At 49.8% G+C, this 17,114-nt stretch overlaps 1 protein-coding gene and 1 non-coding gene across 3 annotated transcripts; both read left to right on the top strand.

Moving 5' to 3' along the window:
* Positions 1 to 4,453: 4,453 nt before the first annotated feature.
* On the top strand, positions 4,454 to 14,497 carry Efs (embryonal Fyn-associated substrate). Of its 2 annotated transcripts, XM_047542431.1 has the most exons (6): positions 4,454 to 6,215; positions 9,759 to 10,037; positions 10,288 to 10,428; positions 10,528 to 11,250; positions 11,525 to 11,614; positions 13,507 to 14,497. In XM_047542431.1, the coding sequence occupies exons 1-6, from the start codon at positions 6,198 to 6,200 to the stop codon at positions 13,939 to 13,941; spliced, it is 1,686 nt and encodes a 561-aa protein (XP_047398387.1). In that variant the 5' UTR covers positions 4,454 to 6,197; the 3' UTR covers positions 13,942 to 14,497. The 2 variants fall into 2 exon arrangements, with proteins under 2 accessions (XP_047398387.1, XP_047398388.1); XM_047542432.1 differs by lacking the exon at positions 10,288 to 10,428.
* Positions 14,498 to 14,729: 232 nt separating this feature from the next.
* Trnav-uac (transfer RNA valine (anticodon UAC)) lies at positions 14,730 to 14,803 on the top strand. Its single transcript has one exon. It is a non-coding gene; the product is annotated as a tRNA-Val (tRNA).
* The last annotated feature ends 2,311 nt before the right edge of the window (positions 14,804 to 17,114 follow it).

Genomic DNA, 17,114 nt, shown 5'->3' with positions numbered 1-17,114 from the left:
GGAAAAAGTGGTCAGCACGTACCAGGAAAGGGAAGGAAAGATGTGATGGAATTTATCTCCCACCCTTGGCTTGGGAAGGATCTTGGGGCTCATAGGGAGTTAGAATATGATAGTCCTGCCCCTTCTCAGAAAAATTTTCAAGTCCTTACCTTCTTCCTCAAAGTCTCAGTTCAGCTCCAACTTCTGACTTTAGGTCCTCCCTCTGTTCCTTCCTCATTTGCAGAAATGCATGTATTAGCAAGGTAGTGCCGGGAGTTGGTCTGGATAGTCAGAAAGATGCTAACCAGCCTAGCTGCTCTGCACCTCAGTTCCTAAAACAGTGTTGAATCCAGAGGACTCAACAGAGTCCACTGAAGTCCATCTGCACTCACTTCATGTGAGGCTGGAGCACCAGTTATTAAAATGTTAAGATATACCAGACACAGGGGTGCATGGCTATAGTCCCAGTTACTCAGGAGACTCAGGCAGAAGGATTGTGATTTCAAGGCTAGTCTGGGTGACATAGCAAGACTTCATCTCAAGATACAAACAAAATAAATAATGTTGAGATACTTCTTTACCTTCTAATAAGTAGATGCTGCCCTCAGTCTTGAAACACCCCACCCCAACACACCCCCCTATGATCTAGTCACTAAAGGGTAAATGCTTGGCATGGATAGAGGCTTCCAGAATATTGTTTCTCAGTTCTAATTGGTAGGTGATAATGATACCAGTTGCTAATTTATTTATTTAACCCAGGGGTGCTTTACCACGGAGCTATATCCCCAGCCCTTTTTATTTTTTTATTTTGAGATAGGGTCTCACTAAGTTACTGAGGGTCTTGCTAAGTTGAGGCTAGACTTGAACTTGCAATCCTCCTGCCTCAGCCTCAGAATCACTGAGATTAGAGGCCTGCACTATCACCAGGTGCTAATTATTCTTAGATATCACCTTTAACTACAAAAGTGCTTTGACTCAAGAGCCTGCCTTCAAGAAGAACTCAGGGAAACACATAGAGAATCAGAATTAACAGGAAAAGAACCCAACAACTCAATACTCCCAGCACACTGGTAGTGCCTCCCCAAGGAGGACAGTTGTGGTCTGGAATATCTGCCAAGGGCTCATGTTGAAGGCTTGGTCCCCAGTGTAGCAATGTTCAGAGGTAGGGCTCTAGGGAAGTGATTGGATCATGAGGGCTCTAACCTCATCAGTGGATTAATCCATTGATAATTCATAATTTGATAGCATTATTGGGAGGTAGTGGAAACTTTAGGAAGTAGGTCCCAGTTGGAGGAAGTGGGTCACTGGGGGTGTGTTCTGGAAGTTATATCTTATCTCTGGCCCCTTCCTTGCTTTCTACTTCTTGGCTTCCATGAGGTTACAGCTTTGTTCTGCTACACCCTTCCACCATGATGTTCTGTACCACCAGAGGCCCAAAGCAATGGAGTCAGCCAATCTTAGACTGAAACCACAAACCAAAATAAGTCTTTCCTCCCTCAAGTTGTTTTCCTCAAGTATTTTGTCATAGTAACAAAAATCTGACTAACACCAGGACCCTCAGCTTACTTAGCTGTGTCCTACAGCCATGAATGTCTGTACATTCATCAATTCATCAAATACTTATTAAACACTACTACTCTAAATGCTAAGAATGCAGAAGAAGATAAGACAGACAAGGTCTCTGCCTCATGAAACTTTTTTCGGAAGAGACAGATGATAAACAAGGAAACACAATAATTTCTGATAATAATAAGTGTTATAAGGCAAATGAAACAGTGTTATAAGATAAAGCTACAGTGGAACTGGGGAGGGGAGCAGGAGGGCAACTCTAACTCAGAAAATCAGGAACTGTAGTATTTGATGTGATGATGGAAGGGATCTGGGAGAAGGGTGGTCTAGACAGAGGGAGCAGGATGTACAATGTCCTAGAGGTGGGAAAGAACTTGGCATATTTAAGAAATAGAAAGAACAATGTGGATGAAAAACAAAAGGTAAAGGAGGGAGTAAGAGATGAGGTGGAAGAGGTGGGTAGGAACCGGATCACTTAGAGTCTAAACAGGGCATGGTGGAACATCTGAATTTTATTCTAAGGTCAGTGGGGAGGTGTTGACTGGATTCAAGCCTATATAAGTAATATGAGTTTCTTGAGGGCAGACACCATGTCCTCGATATCCTGGTGCACCCCCCTCCCCAGGGTAGCCACCAAATAAAAATAATAATAGTTGCATTTGGCCAACATTTATATATCATGGGTCAGGCACCATTCTCAAGATTTTCTTAATGCTCACAACAAGCTGGTGTTCTAGATTCCATTATTATGCCCATGATTATTGTCCTTTTGGGACAAGAAACCAGAAGCTCCAACAGGTCACAAAGTCATCAAGGTCACAAGCTAGTGTTGGAACCAGGATTACAACCAAGACAGTCAGGGTACTGTGGGTCCAAACAGATGAGAACTAGAAGAATTAGCAAGCACCTGAGAGGTTTTGAATAACAAGAGGGATCAAAGAGGCCAAGGAAGTCTCAAGGTGAGGAGAGGAAGAGATCAGCTGGTTGGATCCTGCTAGGAAGGGGAAAAATAGAGGTTGGGGACCTAGAAGCCAGATGGAGGGTTCATGCCTTTCTACTCCTTATGCCCAGGACAAATCTTGGGAGCTCCACTTACTGAAGCTGCTACCCCCACAGGGCCTCCACGACCTCCCCAGCCTGGGTTTTCTCCAATGGCATCTGGAGCCTGCAGCTCCTCCTAACCAAATTCAAATCACCGTAAACCTCTGTTGGCAAAGGAGAGGGCAAAGGGTATAGGACATGGGAAAGGCTCCTCCTGTCTTCATCGAAGATACCTTTTCAGTTTTCACACTGTGGGGAGCCAAGGTAAAGAAGAAAGTATGAAAGAATAGTGTGCCCGGCACTTTCCATGTATTTACTTCTCACCAAAATTAATGCCAAAGATGAGAAACTGAAGTTGGGCACAGTGGTGCACATGCCTGGAATCCCAGCAACTCAGGAGGCTGAGGCAGGAAGATTGCAAGGCCAGCCTCAGCAATTTATTGAAGTCCTCAGCAACTTAGTGAGAACATGTCTCAAATAAGAAATAAAAAGGGCTGGTGATGTAGCTCAGTGGTTAAAGCACTCTGGGTTAAATCTCTAGTACCAAAAAAAAAAAAAGATTCTGAGATTGTCTATAACTTGACCAAGGTCACACAGCTAATAAACCAGTATTCACTTCCAAGACCGACTGGCTCCATTCCATGCCTGGGCATTCCAGAAGCACAGTCTTTTTTTCATGCTGGCGTGCATTCTGCTGTCCATCACCTACACTGCCCAGGCACTATCTTGCCTGGTCCTGGCAGCTTCCTTGGCTCTTAGCCTCCTCTAGCTTCCATCTACCTTCCTGTGCCAGGTAAAGCACTCATCTTTGCGGACAGAGTATCCTACCCACCTCCCCTTGACCCCAAATTTGCCTTGGCAGACCCTGAGCAAAGATTATACCCAGTCTCTCCCTAGCAGCAGCATGTCAGTGGGCCTGACAGCCAGACCCACCAGGGCTGGGATCTGGAGTAGGATGAAAGACTTTCCTAGTGACCACCTCTAACCAAACTGGAGCTGGGATGGGGGAGCTCTCCCTTCAGCTGTATCTGTAAATTTAAAAATTCCTCTATGTCCTGATGGAGTTTCAGTCTATTCCAAGTTCCTAGACCCATGCCCTGACCAGGTTTGCACTCCATCACTGACAACCAAGCCCAGGGCCAACACTGCTTGACCCCACGTCCACATCAGAATCTCCCACTAATCCACCCCAAGGACTCCACATTTCTTCCTTCTGCAGGGGCTCCTTCATAGGTACCCAAGTAATAGGGTGAGGAAGGGGTTGGGACAGGGAATTTCCCCACATGCTGAGCAACATGGATGTGTGAGCCTGCAGAATATGGGGGTGGAGGGCAGTACCAAGGCCTCTCCTCCACAGAGGGCCTTAAATTAGACTTCTGATATTATCTCCAAATGAGATTATGCATATAGCCCTTGTCTATTTTATGTTTGAAGTGTTTGTTAAACATAAACATTGAAAATACACTACAGTTTTTCAACTCTGATTATTATCTTGCTTTTTAAATACCAGGAACCTCAAAAGTGGAATATAGGCTTCTCCCAAGCCACTGGAGGCTCTGATGTGTGCTCCAAAAGAAAGATCCAGGAAGCAGGGTGGTTGGAGGGAGGCAGATAGGAGAGATGTAGGAGGCTAAGAGCCCAGTTCTCAGTTGAAACTCCTGGGAGCTAGATCTGCAGACACTCTGGAAAGACTTCTGCCCTTTTGTGCCTGTGGTCCCCAACCCTGCTTCTAGAAGCAACAAGAGCCAGGCAGGCTGAGAAAGGGCGACAGGCCCAGACTAGCTGGGAGGCCAAGAGGCCGCCCAACCGGCCCGTCTTGCAGATCCAGATGGTAAGGCTTCGTGTTTTCTCGCCAGGACCAGAATCCACGTCCATCCAGCTCCAGACTCCTGGCCCATGCCCCGAAAGAACAGCCCGGTAAAACCTGCCACCCCTGCAGAGGCAGCACTAAGGAGCTAAGAGGCTCGGCTAAGGACCCCAGCAAGGCGGAAGGAGCGCGCTCCCTCCCCAAGAGAAAGACAGATGTGGGGCTAATGAAAAGGAGACTGAGAGGCGCGGGGCTGGCGGAGGAGAGTGGGGGCGTGGCGGGGAGAGCGAAGCTCCCAGCAGGGAGAAGACCAGACCACCCGGAGGTCTGCCGAGAGGTCCAGAGGAAGCAGGAGCCGGAGAGAGGGGCTGAACAGGGACCGGCAGTTTGGCCCCAAGGTCCTAAGCTGAAACTCAACACCCGCCTTTGGAAGGATCGTCCCCTTTTCTCCTCCGCCCCTTCCCTTCCCCTCCCTTTTCCCCCTCCCTCCTTTCTCTTAATCCCCAGGACTGAGCCCCGCGCAGGAGAGGAGAGGGCCCGAGGGGAGGAGAAAGAACTGCACTGAGAGGGAGCCCGGAACCCGGGAAGGGGAGGGAAGGGGAGCCGCGAGCGAGGGGTGAGCCCGGGGGCCACGCGCGGCACTCCGAAGCCTACCCAGCCCTCTTGGTGTCCCCACCCCGACCTAATCCTAGGCGAGCCCACAGGACCCTTGCCCCTGCCTCTCCTTCTGTTGCTTCGTGGCCTTTCTCTTCGTTCCCAAAGACACCTGGGAGCTGCCTCAACCCCTGGGGCGCGCCGAGGGGCCTTGCCAAGGGTGCGTGCGATCGGGGCAGACGCCGGGTGCCCGGGCCGAGGGTGGGGGCGGGAGCTCACGGCCTTGCACCCCGGGGCCGAAGGTGGAAGGGAGCTGGGCCCTTCTGCTCCCTGGGCGCGGGAAGGCTGTCCCGCCACTTTGAGTTGTACCTGTGCGCTGCTTGCTGTGACCCGGGCGCCTGGCGTCCCCAGACCCCCCGGGGACGTGAAAGCTAGCGTGTAGGGCGAGAACCCGCCTCATCGCCGCGGGTGCAAGGTTCTGGGCAGAAAACAGCCACTCCGGCCACCCAGCCCTACGGCCACGCTGTCGGAGGACTTGGGCGCCAGCCTGGCTTCCTTTCGCCTATTTGGGCGAGTTTAAAGTGGGACAAAAGGCTAGGTCTTCGCTCGTCTTCCTTGCCAGCGCGTCCTGTCACAGTGCCCGGGGCCGCCACGACCACAGCCCTGGGATACCTGCTCCGCGGCGCGGCCAGCGGGTGGAAAGGGTTGACCCCTAAACTTGCTCGTCCAGCCCAACCGTCCCGGCGGCTTCTCCCAGCCCTCAGGGCTGTCCTGAGCGGCCTGAACAGGCGTCGAGAGCAGCCCCAGATCCCGCCTCCTCGCCCGCCCAGCCCAGTAACGAATATTTCGGCCCATGCGGGCCAACGAGGCCTCGGTGGCCTAGGGCAGGCAGTTCCAGGGGCCTGGCCAACCCAGAGGCCCCCGGGAGGCCGTGGGGACAGTACAGAGCGCGCCCCTTGGATGAGGTCCCGCAGCGACGCCCCGGCCCGCCCCTCTCCTCCTCCTGCCTGGCCAAGCTGCCTCCCATTTGGGAAGTTTTGTGGGTTTTCTTTCTCCTCCTCCAACCTTGGCGGAGGCCACTGCTCAAGCTCCACAGCCGGAGGTGGCCTCCTCGCTTGGAGGCCGCGAAGCATGGTGCGGGGCAGCCACCGCTGAAGTCAGCAAAATCAAGCCTGGCCTGAAGCAGGCGGCGCTGGAGGCCAAAGCCATGGCCATTGCCACGTCGGTGAGTCCACCAGGGAGAGGAGGCTGCGGGGCAGAAAACTCCCCAGCCTGCCTGCACTCCAGTGGCTTTTATTTCTGCCCTCTCTTTGTCTCTCTTCTTGATCGATCCCTTTCTTCTCCAGGAGGCTGTGTCCTATCACTTTTGTTTCCTTTCTCCCTCTCACTCATCCCCTGCTCCTTCTGCTCCTGGGTTCGCCCCTCCTCTCCTCCCCCTCCCTAGGTTCTTTCTTTCTAGAGGTTGCTGCTGGATGGAGGGGAGGGGGCAAGGGTAGCCCCAGTCCTATCTGCTCCTTTCTGGGCGGGAACAGATGGCCACTGGTGTTTGGCAGGGATCTGTGATTGGGAAGCAAAGTAAAAACGGTTGAAAGGATGGAGCTGCTCACGAAAAATGGGAAGCCAAAGGACATAGGAGACCTATCTCTGGAGGAGGGATGGAGGAAAGGAGGCAAACAGAGCAAAGGAGGGTGATCAGGCAAGGGAGACAGAATATAGAGGGAGGAGGGGAGGTGATGTCAGTCTGCCTCAGGCCACTTTCCGGAGACTGAGGACAAAGGGAGGAGACAGCTGGCATGATGGGACAGTTGGAGGCGGCCTCTCAGAAAGCCACAGTGGCCCCCTGCCACTTCCATTAAGTGAACCATTCCCTAGCAGCTTCTAGGGGATAGAGCAGGGGGCCACACCCATCATCACTCATTCTATCAGTAGCTCTGGCCTGGGTTTCTACAACTGCAAGGCCCAGAGGTTTGGCCCCATTGGATAGAATTCAAACCCAACACAGGGAGGAGCTCTCCACTGACCCACCCCTCTGCTTTCTGTCCTGCACTTCAAGTACTCTGAATTCAGGCAACTCCCAATTTCTGCCTTCCTTGGGCCCTGCTTCGAATTTACAGGGAAAGCAAGGGTAACACCTGTTTTCTGATCCCTTCTGAAGGGGAGAACTGTGAGAGTGGAAAGAGAAGAACAGAGCCGCCCACCCCCACCCTCCCATTCCTCTTAAGGACCTGTTGAATTTGGGCTCCTTCCCAGATCCCTTTTAGTTCCTCAATCATGATGACTAGAAGACACTAGCCTAAAGCTGGGAAAGGGGGAGATCCTCAGGAAGTACTTGGGTATAAGGTGATGGCTCAGGAAGTTTGCAGTCCCAGGAAGTAGATATTTTTTTGTGGGGGAGGGAGTGATATTTATGCTGAGTAAGCTCACAGGATCCTTAATAATGCTAGTGTTTATTGAGCACTTGCTACAACTGGCCCTATGCTAAACTTTGTCACATTTTTGTTTTTTGAGATGGGGTCGATGTTGCCCAGGCTGATCTCAAGCTCCTGGACTCAAGGGATCCTCCTGCCTCAGCTTCTGAAGTAGCTAGGACTACCAGCTCATGCCACCATACCTGGCTGTCATGGTTATTTAATGCATTATCTCATGCAGCCCTCACAACAGCCTTGGGAGGTCACTACTATCATTATACAAAAAACAGTATTTGGATAAAGAGATGGAATTCTGCAAAGGAGGAAATTGAGGCTGAGAAAGGTCAAACAACTTACCCACAGCTACCCAGTTAAAAAGGGTCAGAGCCAGGACTCAACCCCGGGTCCATCTGCCTCTTGAACTTTGCTTTTAATCCCCTGACTAGATCCAAAACACTGATTTATAATTTACAGTTAGGAAGAAAAGTGTGGAGCCAACCAGGAATTTGTGTTGTCTGGTTAGCATATTTTTAAATTTCTTTTCCCCCTGTGGGACAATATCCTTTAGGAGTTACAAAACAATCAGAAAATAGGGGCTGGGGTTATGGCTCAGTTGTGGAGTAATTACCTAGCATGTGTGAAGCACTCAGTTCGATCCTTAGCACCACATAAAAATAAATATAATAAAGGTCTGTTGACAACTAAAACAATATCAAAAAACAAAAAGAAAGAAAATAGTTGGATCCATCTGGAACCAAGCAAGAGTAGGAGTCCATTTGTTAAAACTACCTAGCCATGAAGGGCTGGACAACTCCTGCCCACCAGCAGAAAACACCAACCAAGAGGAGCATGCACTAGAGCTGTCTGAGCAGGGCTTCCTTCTCCCCAGGGTATCATGGCAGCCTGCCTGAGATCTTTAGCTTGAGGGGTTTTGCTGAATTAGTCAGATCACACTGTTACCTGGCCAGAAGCTGTTCTCCAACACTGCTGTGTATGCCACCATTGCCCAAGTTCCTACCAACAGACACAGTCCTTTAATAATATACTTTGACATTTTGAATGGTTTAGTTTTGATTCTGCCAAAGCATGTCTTGGAACAAGAGCACCATGAAGGGTTATAGCAAAGGGAAATTGAGCATAAGGAAGACTTGATATGTGCTTGACTCACCTTTGAGTCATGGACCCTTTTGACTCCACCACTGGTACCATTAAAACAAAACAAAACAAAAATAAGCAAATCCATGTATCTGCAGTTATGGAAAGGCAATGGAGTAAAGTGGCTGAGAGTTCAGGCTCTGAAATCAAACAGCCTGGGCTTCAAATCATGTTCCACTACTGTACCAGCCATGTGTCATTGGGCAAAGCACTAACCTCTCTGCTTCAGTTTCCTTTCCAAAATGGAGATACTAGTTCCTCCCCCATAAAGTTGTTGTGAGAATTAAATGGAATGATGAATGCAAAGACTTGCATGGTGGAAATGTCATCTCCACTTAGCTTTTGTGTCTGACCTGAGCTGTGACTCCAATGGAAAAAGCTCCAGACAGGACTGGAAATGGGAGATAGATGTTTGTTCCTGGTTGGCCTGCCAGCCCCCCTCCTTGTGCACACACTAGAGCATATGCACTTTTCACCATGGTAACCTCAGCCTCTCCTGGTAGAACCTTATTTGCTCAGACTAAGAACAAAACAATTGCTTTGGTTTCTGTTTTCTTTCATATTATGTATGCCTAGGCAGTGCCTGAACGGGGCTTTTCTCAATCTCCCTTAGAATGAGGGGGGGTTTTGCAACTGCTTAATCTAAGCTTTTGCATGTGAGGGGCAATGACTAGGGGACAGAGGGAAGGTGAAGGAGATTCCATGAGAGACCTTAGCAAGAGCTCTTAATGTGCTTTGGGAGAAATTAATTCAAAAAATGTCTACTGAGGACCAGTTCCAGGTGAGGCCCTATTACAGAGAGTAAGAAGAAGTAAGGGCTCACTGTGCAGGGAAGAAATTGCTAGTAATAATTTTAAAATAACAAAAAAGACAAATAATATAAGGTATTGTGAAAGAAACAATGGTAGAAATGAAGAGAATGGGTGGGGCAAACATTGATGAAGGAGGAAGAGACTTTTAAGCTGATCGAAAGGATGAAAGCAGGGGAAGAGCATTCTGGGTAAGGAAAACAGTAAGTACAAAGGTCCTGAGGCCAGAATATTACGGAAGAGGAGTGCAAAGGTAATGAAGCCAGAGGCAAGGCAGGACCCATCAGTGCTGAGTCAGGAGTCAAATTGTTATAGGGAATGGGAAGCTCTAAAGAGTCTTCCCATGACCAGATAGATGTGTACAGACCCTCTCCTCACTTCCCCCTTACCTATTAGGCCCAACTGGCCCGGGCACTGTACGACAACACCGCTGAGTCCCCCCAGGAGCTGTCCTTCCGCCGAGGGGACGTTCTACGGGTACTGCAGAAGGAGGGTGCTGGTGGACTGGACGGCTGGTGTCTCTGCTCCCTGCATGGCCAGCAGGGCATTGTGCCTGCCAACAGAGTGAAGCTTCTTCCTGCTGGCCCAGCGCCCAAGTCCAGCCTCTCCACAACACCCCCCACCCAGCCTGGCTCACCACACCCAACCCCAGAACACAGCAATGAGGAACAGGAGGTGAGAGCTGAAGCCCCCCCAAACTCCAAACCTGGAGACCCCTTGTCCTCCCCTGGACCTGCAGCCAGCCAACCAGGCAGGTTCCCCAGATCACTGCTCTTCTCCCCTGCGCTCCCTGAAGTCTCTGTACTGCCTGTTAGTTCTGTGTCCCTGTCGGCAGCACAGCAGGGCAGGTTTCTAAGCTCCTCCAAGTCTAACATGGTTCACCAGCCCCCTCCTGCAGACCCACCCACCTATTTTAATCCCCCAGGTGTATGTGGTACCACCCCCAGCTCGGCCCTGTCCTGCCTCAGGACCTCTGGCTAGATCCTGCCAACCCTCCCCTGATTCTATCTACAAGGTCCCCAGAGGCAATGGGATCCAGCTGTCTGCTCCCAGAGATGCCTTGGAGGTGAGGGCTAAAGGTCTGTGTATTTTGGGTAAGGGACAAACACCCTCAGGGCTGGTCCATTGCTGAACTGAAGGGTGAATCACTGTTCCCTCTCTCCAGGTCTATGATGTGCCTCCCACTGCCTTCCGAGCTCCCTCCAATGACCCCTATGACTCCCCAGCTTCCTTTTCCCATCCTGTGACTCGGGTTGTCCAGCAGCACCCTGGGGAGGATGAAGCTCCCTACGATGTACCTCTAGCCCCAAAGCCACCCACAGAGCTGGAACCGGATCTGGAGTGGGAAGGGGGGCGGGAACCAGGGCCCCCCCTCTATGCTGCCCCCTCCAACCTGAAACGGGCATCAGCCCTCCTCAACCTGTATGAAGCACCTGAAGAACTGCTGGCAAACGGGGAAAGTGGGGACACTGATGAGGGCATCTACGATGTGCCCCTGCTGGGTCCGGAGGCACCCCCTTCTCCAGAGCCCCCAGGAGCCTCAGCCTCCAGTGAACTGGACACCCTGGCCCAGCTCCTGGCCCGAAGCCCTCCACCCCCACACAGGCCTCGGCTGCCCTCTGCTGAGAGCCTGTCCCGGCGCCCTCTGCCTGCCCTGCCTGTCCCTGAGGCTCCCAGCCCTTCTCCGGCTCCCTCTCCTGCCCCAGGCCGAAAGGGCAGTATCCAGGACCGGCCTCTGCCTCCACCCCCACCCCGCCTGCCTGGCTTTGGGGGCCCCAAGGTCGAGGGAGATCCAGAGGGCAGGGAGGTGGAGGACAATCCAACAGGATCCCACAATGAGTATGAAGGCATCCCAATAACTGAGGAGTATGATTACGTCCACCTGAAGGTGAGTTCCTCCTGGGCCACACCCAGAAATGCCCCAAGAGACGGAATGGGGAGGCTTGGGGCAGAGTTTCCCTGCCATCCTCCTTCACCTCTCCCTGGCCCTCCATGCTGTGGCCTAGAACCCCAGTTCTTGGCCTTACCACATGTACTAGTGTCACACTCCCCCTTAATCCAGCCTGGGAACACCAGCGCTCCCTCCCGAGTCAAGGAACTCAGAAAAGAAGGGGGCCTGGGAAAGCCACCACCCCTACACTGAGACCTGATCCCCTCTGCAGGGCATGGATAAAGCTCAGGGATCTAAACTCCTGGATAAAGCCTTCCCTGAGGATCCCAGACTGCTGGAGAGGGGACTGCCAGAGCAGCAGGTAACTCTTAGGCGTGCTAGAGAAGGGGTCTGGGGAAAGAGAGCTGGCACTTGGGGGAAGGAGTATTAACCAAACCATGGAGGGAAGTAGATTAGGATGGGGTTAGAGTTCACATGAAGCAGGGACAGAGTAGAGAGCAGTTAGAATTCAACAGGAAGGTGCTGGAACTTGGAAGAGGATATTAGACATTCAGAAAGAGGGGAAAGAATGTGTTGGAGAGGAATCAAAGCTGGGCAACCAGGGGAACAGAAAGTTTCTGGATTATGGGTCAGAACTGGGCCCAGTGACTTCTAAGGCTCCTTCCAACTGTGAATTCCTGGGTTACTAAGAGACCTGGCTCCTAATCCCAGCTCCACCACTAAGAAGTGGGGGACCCAAAGCAATCAGTTAATCTCTCTGGACCTCAGGAAAGTGAATTAGTTTCCTCCACTCTATCTAGAATGGGTGTAACACAAGAACAACCATTTATTGGGTATTTACCAAGTGCCAGACCCTGTGCTGGGCACACTGCATGCTTCAACATCAATCACAGTGATAACTGAGGCTCATATACTGCTTAGGGTGTGAGTGCACTGTGTCAAGCCCTTTTTATTTATTTTCTCAAGTAATGTTCACTACAGCCTTGTTAGATACATGCTGGAACTACACTCTTCAATATAGTTACCACATGTGGTTACCACATCTTCAAGATGTGGCTAGTCTGAATTGAAGTAGGCTGTAAATATAAAATGCACACTGGATTTTGAAGATTTACTATGGAAATAACTTAATAATTTTCATATTGATAACATGGGACTGTAACATTTTTAATATTTGGAGTTAGAGAAAATATACCAATTTCTTTTTATTTTTCTTAGTGTGGCTACCAAAAAATTTAAAACTTCACATGTGGTTTGCATTATGTTTATATTGGACAGTGCAGTACTAGACTCCCTGTTTGTTGTTGTCCTTTGTTTTGGTGTGTGTGTGTGTGTGTGTGTTGCTGGGGATAGAATAAGGGCCTTGCACAACTTAGGCAAGTGCTCTATCACTGAGCTACATCCCCAACCCTACTCTTTCTCTCTCTCTCTCTCCCTCTCTCTCTTTGTTCTCGTTATACATGACAGTAGAATGCATTTTGACACTGCATATATAGATGGAGTATAACTTCTCATTCTTCTGGTTGTATATGATGTAGAGTAACACTAGTCTTGTAATCATATATGCACATAGGGTAATGATGTCCCATTCATTCTACTATCATTCCTACCCCTAAACCCCCTCCCCTCCCTTCATTCCCCTCTAATTCTAGGTACCTCTATTCTTTCCTAGCACCTCCCCTTACTGTGATTTAGCATCCACATATCAGAGAAAACATTCGGCCTTTTGTTCTTTGAGATTGGCATATTTCACTTAGCATGATATTCTCCAGTTCCATCCATTTACTGGCAAAATGCCATAATGTCATTCTTCTTTAAGGCTGAGTAGTATTCCTTTGTGCATATACACCACAATTTCTTTTCCATTCATCTGTTGAAGGACATCTAGTTTGGTTCCATAGTTTAGCTATTGTGAATTGAGCAGCTATAAACATTGATGTGACTGTGTCACAGTAGTATACTGATTTTAAGTCCTTTGGATATAAACTGAGAAGTGCCCAGGCCTACACATCTTGGTTTTGAAATAAGAAACCAAAAAAGTTCAGAGACTTGTTTGAAGTCAGGTTTGAGGTTATTTGAATCCAGAACTGTCTGACATTGAGTCTGGGCAATTCACTGCCACTAAGAATTTAAATTTTCTGATGAGCAGTGGGAGGTAAGAGCTGAAGGGATTGCTCTCAGGAAGAACGGAAGGATGAAGGGAGGAAATGGCAACGAGGAACATGTCCCCACTGACCCCCTCTCGTCCCTCAGGAGGTCCCATCCCCAGGGGAGCCGCTGGTTCTGTCCACCGGAGACCTACAGCTCCTGCACTTCTATGCAGGGCAGTGCCAGAGCCACTACTCAGCGCTGCAGGCGGCTGTGGCAGCCCTGATGTCCAGCACCCAAGCCAAGCAGCCCCCGAGTCTCTTCGTGCCCCACAGCAAGCGAGTGGTGGTGGCTGCTCACCGCCTGGTGTTTGTTGGGGACACTCTGGGTCGGCTGGCAGCCTCTGCCCCTCTGCGAACGCAGGTCGGGACTGCAGGTACAGCCCTGGGCCACGCCTTGCAGGCCACTGTGCTGGCAGTTAAGGGGGCTGCCCTGGGCTATCCGTCAGGCCCTGCAACCCAGGAGATGGCACGGTGTGTGACAGAACTGTCAGGGCAAGCCCTACGATTCACCACCCTGCTCACTAGTCTGGCTCCCTGAGGGTCTGTTGGCACATCCTTGCCCCTCCCCTGCCTGGGCGTACCCCACTCCCCGCCCCCTGCAGGTCTTGGGTGGATGGAGGGCTGTTTTAGGGAAGGGGAGTATCTTCCCCCTCTCCTGCCCCTTTTGGTCATCTCAGCCTCTTACAGAGGCAACTCTTCCCCCCAACCCACAGCTTTTTGTATGAGAGCCATTTTGTATAAATTATTTATATTTAATGTTATTCCCTGCTTTGTCAGGGGTAGGCACCAGGTCCTCTGAGGCAGGGAGGAACTGGACTCTCCTCCTTACCAGCCAGGGTTGGAGGTCACTGCACAGCCTCCCACCTCTGGAAATTTAGGGCACCAAGAATCAAGTAGCAGGAACTTGGGACCATACAGAGCCTCTCTCCCTTCCTGTTTCTTGGCTCCTGAACATCAATCAGTTCCTCACTTAACTGACAGTGAGAGGACATTGCCTAGAATGTGAAGGTCTGGGACACTCCAGAGGGCTCCTCCCCTCTAAAGGCAGGAATGTTGGCCTGAGCATGGGTGTGCATCTCAATAAACCCTGTGGTCTGGTTCCCTGACTCTGCTTCTTGGGAGTGCTGTGGGGATGGGGGTGGGGGTGGCATCACTCGCCATATCCATGGGGGGCGGGGGTTCTTCCTTCAACATCTGTGCACTGAACTGGTTCTCAGGACCAGAGAGAATTCTCTGGTATGTGGTGAATGATGTGCCTTACTAGTGAGGGTTGAGTGGACATCAACAAGTCATTAAAATAAGTGCATTAAAAATAAACCAGGGGGCTGGGGATGTAGCTCAGTTGATAGAGTGCTTGCCTTACAAGCACAAGGCCCTGGGTTCAATCCCCAGCACCACAAAAACAAACAAACAAACCAGGATGGACGCTTGGTGGTGGAAATCAACAGGGCAACGAGAAGAGGTGAGCAAGGGGAAGAGAGGACCACTGGAGGGACATTAGGTAGGAAGGCTAGGGAGTGAGGCCTGAGATGACACCTGGAGAAAGAAGAGAACCAACCAAGAGAATCTGACTAGTGTTCCAGGAAGGTAAGCCCAGTTTGCTGACTTGGAGATCAAACCTTCATCAGATGATGTCACTAGAGAGGTGCAAATGTGGAGAGAAGTTGGCCACTTGAGGGCCTCAGTGCCTCTTTAGAGGTCACTCCAACTACACACCTAAGCTCAGTGTTGCACCATAGGCCAGCTCTGGCCAACCAGAAACTGCTGCTGGCTAACTAGTACCTCTTACTTAGGTGACTCCAAAAATGTCTAGCCCCTTACACTCCTCCCAGGCTTCCTACTGATAACTCCTCTGGACAAACTGTCTTCTAGGGGACCTAAGATGACAGATAAGTACAATGGCTTGGAAGTCCATAGTCCTCAAGACTTTGGTGAAGTCAAGAGCTTGTGGTTTCTATGGGGTATCGCTCCAGCCATTTGCCACAGACCCATGGCTTCAGTTCTGCATTCCCAATAACCTAGCACAGTAACCACATAAGGGGCACCTTAGATTTCAATCACAATCTTAGTACCTCGGCACCCTATGAATTTGCCTCCTCCATTCTGGGCTCCCTTCTCATTTCATTCTCAAGGAAAAAATTTCCAGATTCTGGGATCAACAGTTCACCCCTATGTGTTGAAAGCCTCTCCCATTTCCCAGACAGAATTTCAATAGGTGAGCCCAGAATTGGAGTCAGAGGTTGCAGTTCAAGTCTCAGATCTGCCATGTACTTATATATCTGGGCAAATCATGCCAGTCACCTCTGAGTTTGGTTTTAGCTTTAATGTGAGGAGGATCATAATGGTCTGACAGGGTAGCTATAAGGACCTACCAAGAAAATGCATGTGAACAGCCCAGCACCACATAAAATTAAGAGAGTGTTATCCAAGTCAAAGATACAGACAATAAATCCCTAAGGTATGTTGGCTGTGATTGCATTGCAGTAACTCTGGAAGAAAAGCTAAAAGGAGTAGAGGGAGGGGAAGTTGTGGGAGTCTTGATGTATTAGAAAAGAAGGGTTTCCTGTATTGGGGAAATTTAAATAGAGGAGACTAGTGAAAGGTGCTTGGGTGCAGAGAAAGGGGAATGACCTAGTTTACTTGACACATGGCCCTTCCTAGCCCTTACCTGGGATTGGGGAATGAAATGCCTATCAAGTGTAAAAATCAGAGAAATGCATCTCTAACTTGAATGTACATACACCTGGGGGTCTAATTAAAATACAGAAAATGATTCAAGGGTCTGGGTGAGGCTGAGATTGTGCATTTTTAATAAGCTCTCAAATGAGATGGGTGCTTAACCTGTTGATACTATATTGTTTGAGGAATAAAGGAAAGAAAGTCTGTAAAAAAAAATGATATGGGTGCTGCTGGTCCCTCAGTTCCACTGAGTAGCAAGTATAGGGGTTAGGGAAGGTTTTGAGGCAAAGATGCTTGAGCTGACAGCTGAAGGATGAGGAAAACTTGACTAAGAAGCCATCTAAGTATAAGAACCAGCTTGTGCAAAGACCCTGTGACATTGCAAAAACTGAAAGAAGGCCAGGTGGCTGGAGTGCAGCAAGTTTGGGGCAAGAAGTGAAACAGAGCTGCATAGAGCATATGACCAGGCATGCAGCAGCATGTGTGAGCTTGTGAGCTGTCTAGGACACTTATCTTCATGGTGATAGGCTGGAACAGACACACAAGATTTTTTTTTTTTTTTTTTTTTTGTACTGAGGATTGAACCCCAGGTGCGCTTTACCACTGAGCTACATCCCCAGCCATTTTTATTTTCTATTTTGAAATAAGTTGCTTAGAGCCTTGTTAATTTGCTGAGGGTGGCCTTGAATTTGCATCCTCCTGCCTCAGCCTCCCAAGTCACTGGGATTACAGGTGTGCTCCACTGTGCCCAGCAGACCTACATTTTTAAAAAGATCATTCCATGTGCATGCATAAGTAATAGATGGGGGAGGGGTAGAAATGAGAGGATGCAGAAATCCAGTTGGGAATTAGAAGGCTGCAGTATTGGTAATAGTAGAGATGGAAGGGAAGCAGAATATCTGAAAACTATATAGGAAGTAGAATGGGTAGGATTTTGTAAATGATTTGACAAGTTAAGAGGAAATTTCAAGGTCTGTCCCCTGAGCAACTGGCCAAAACTGGATGATGCCATTCCTTGAAGGAGGAAGCACT

This window comes from Sciurus carolinensis, chromosome 2 (genome assembly GCF_902686445.1).
Source record: "Sciurus carolinensis chromosome 2, mSciCar1.2, whole genome shotgun sequence".
NCBI lineage: Eukaryota > Metazoa > Chordata > Mammalia > Rodentia > Sciuridae > Sciurus > Sciurus carolinensis.
Note: the sequence above shows the minus strand (reverse complement) of the source record. Positions and strands in the feature narration are given on the sequence as shown.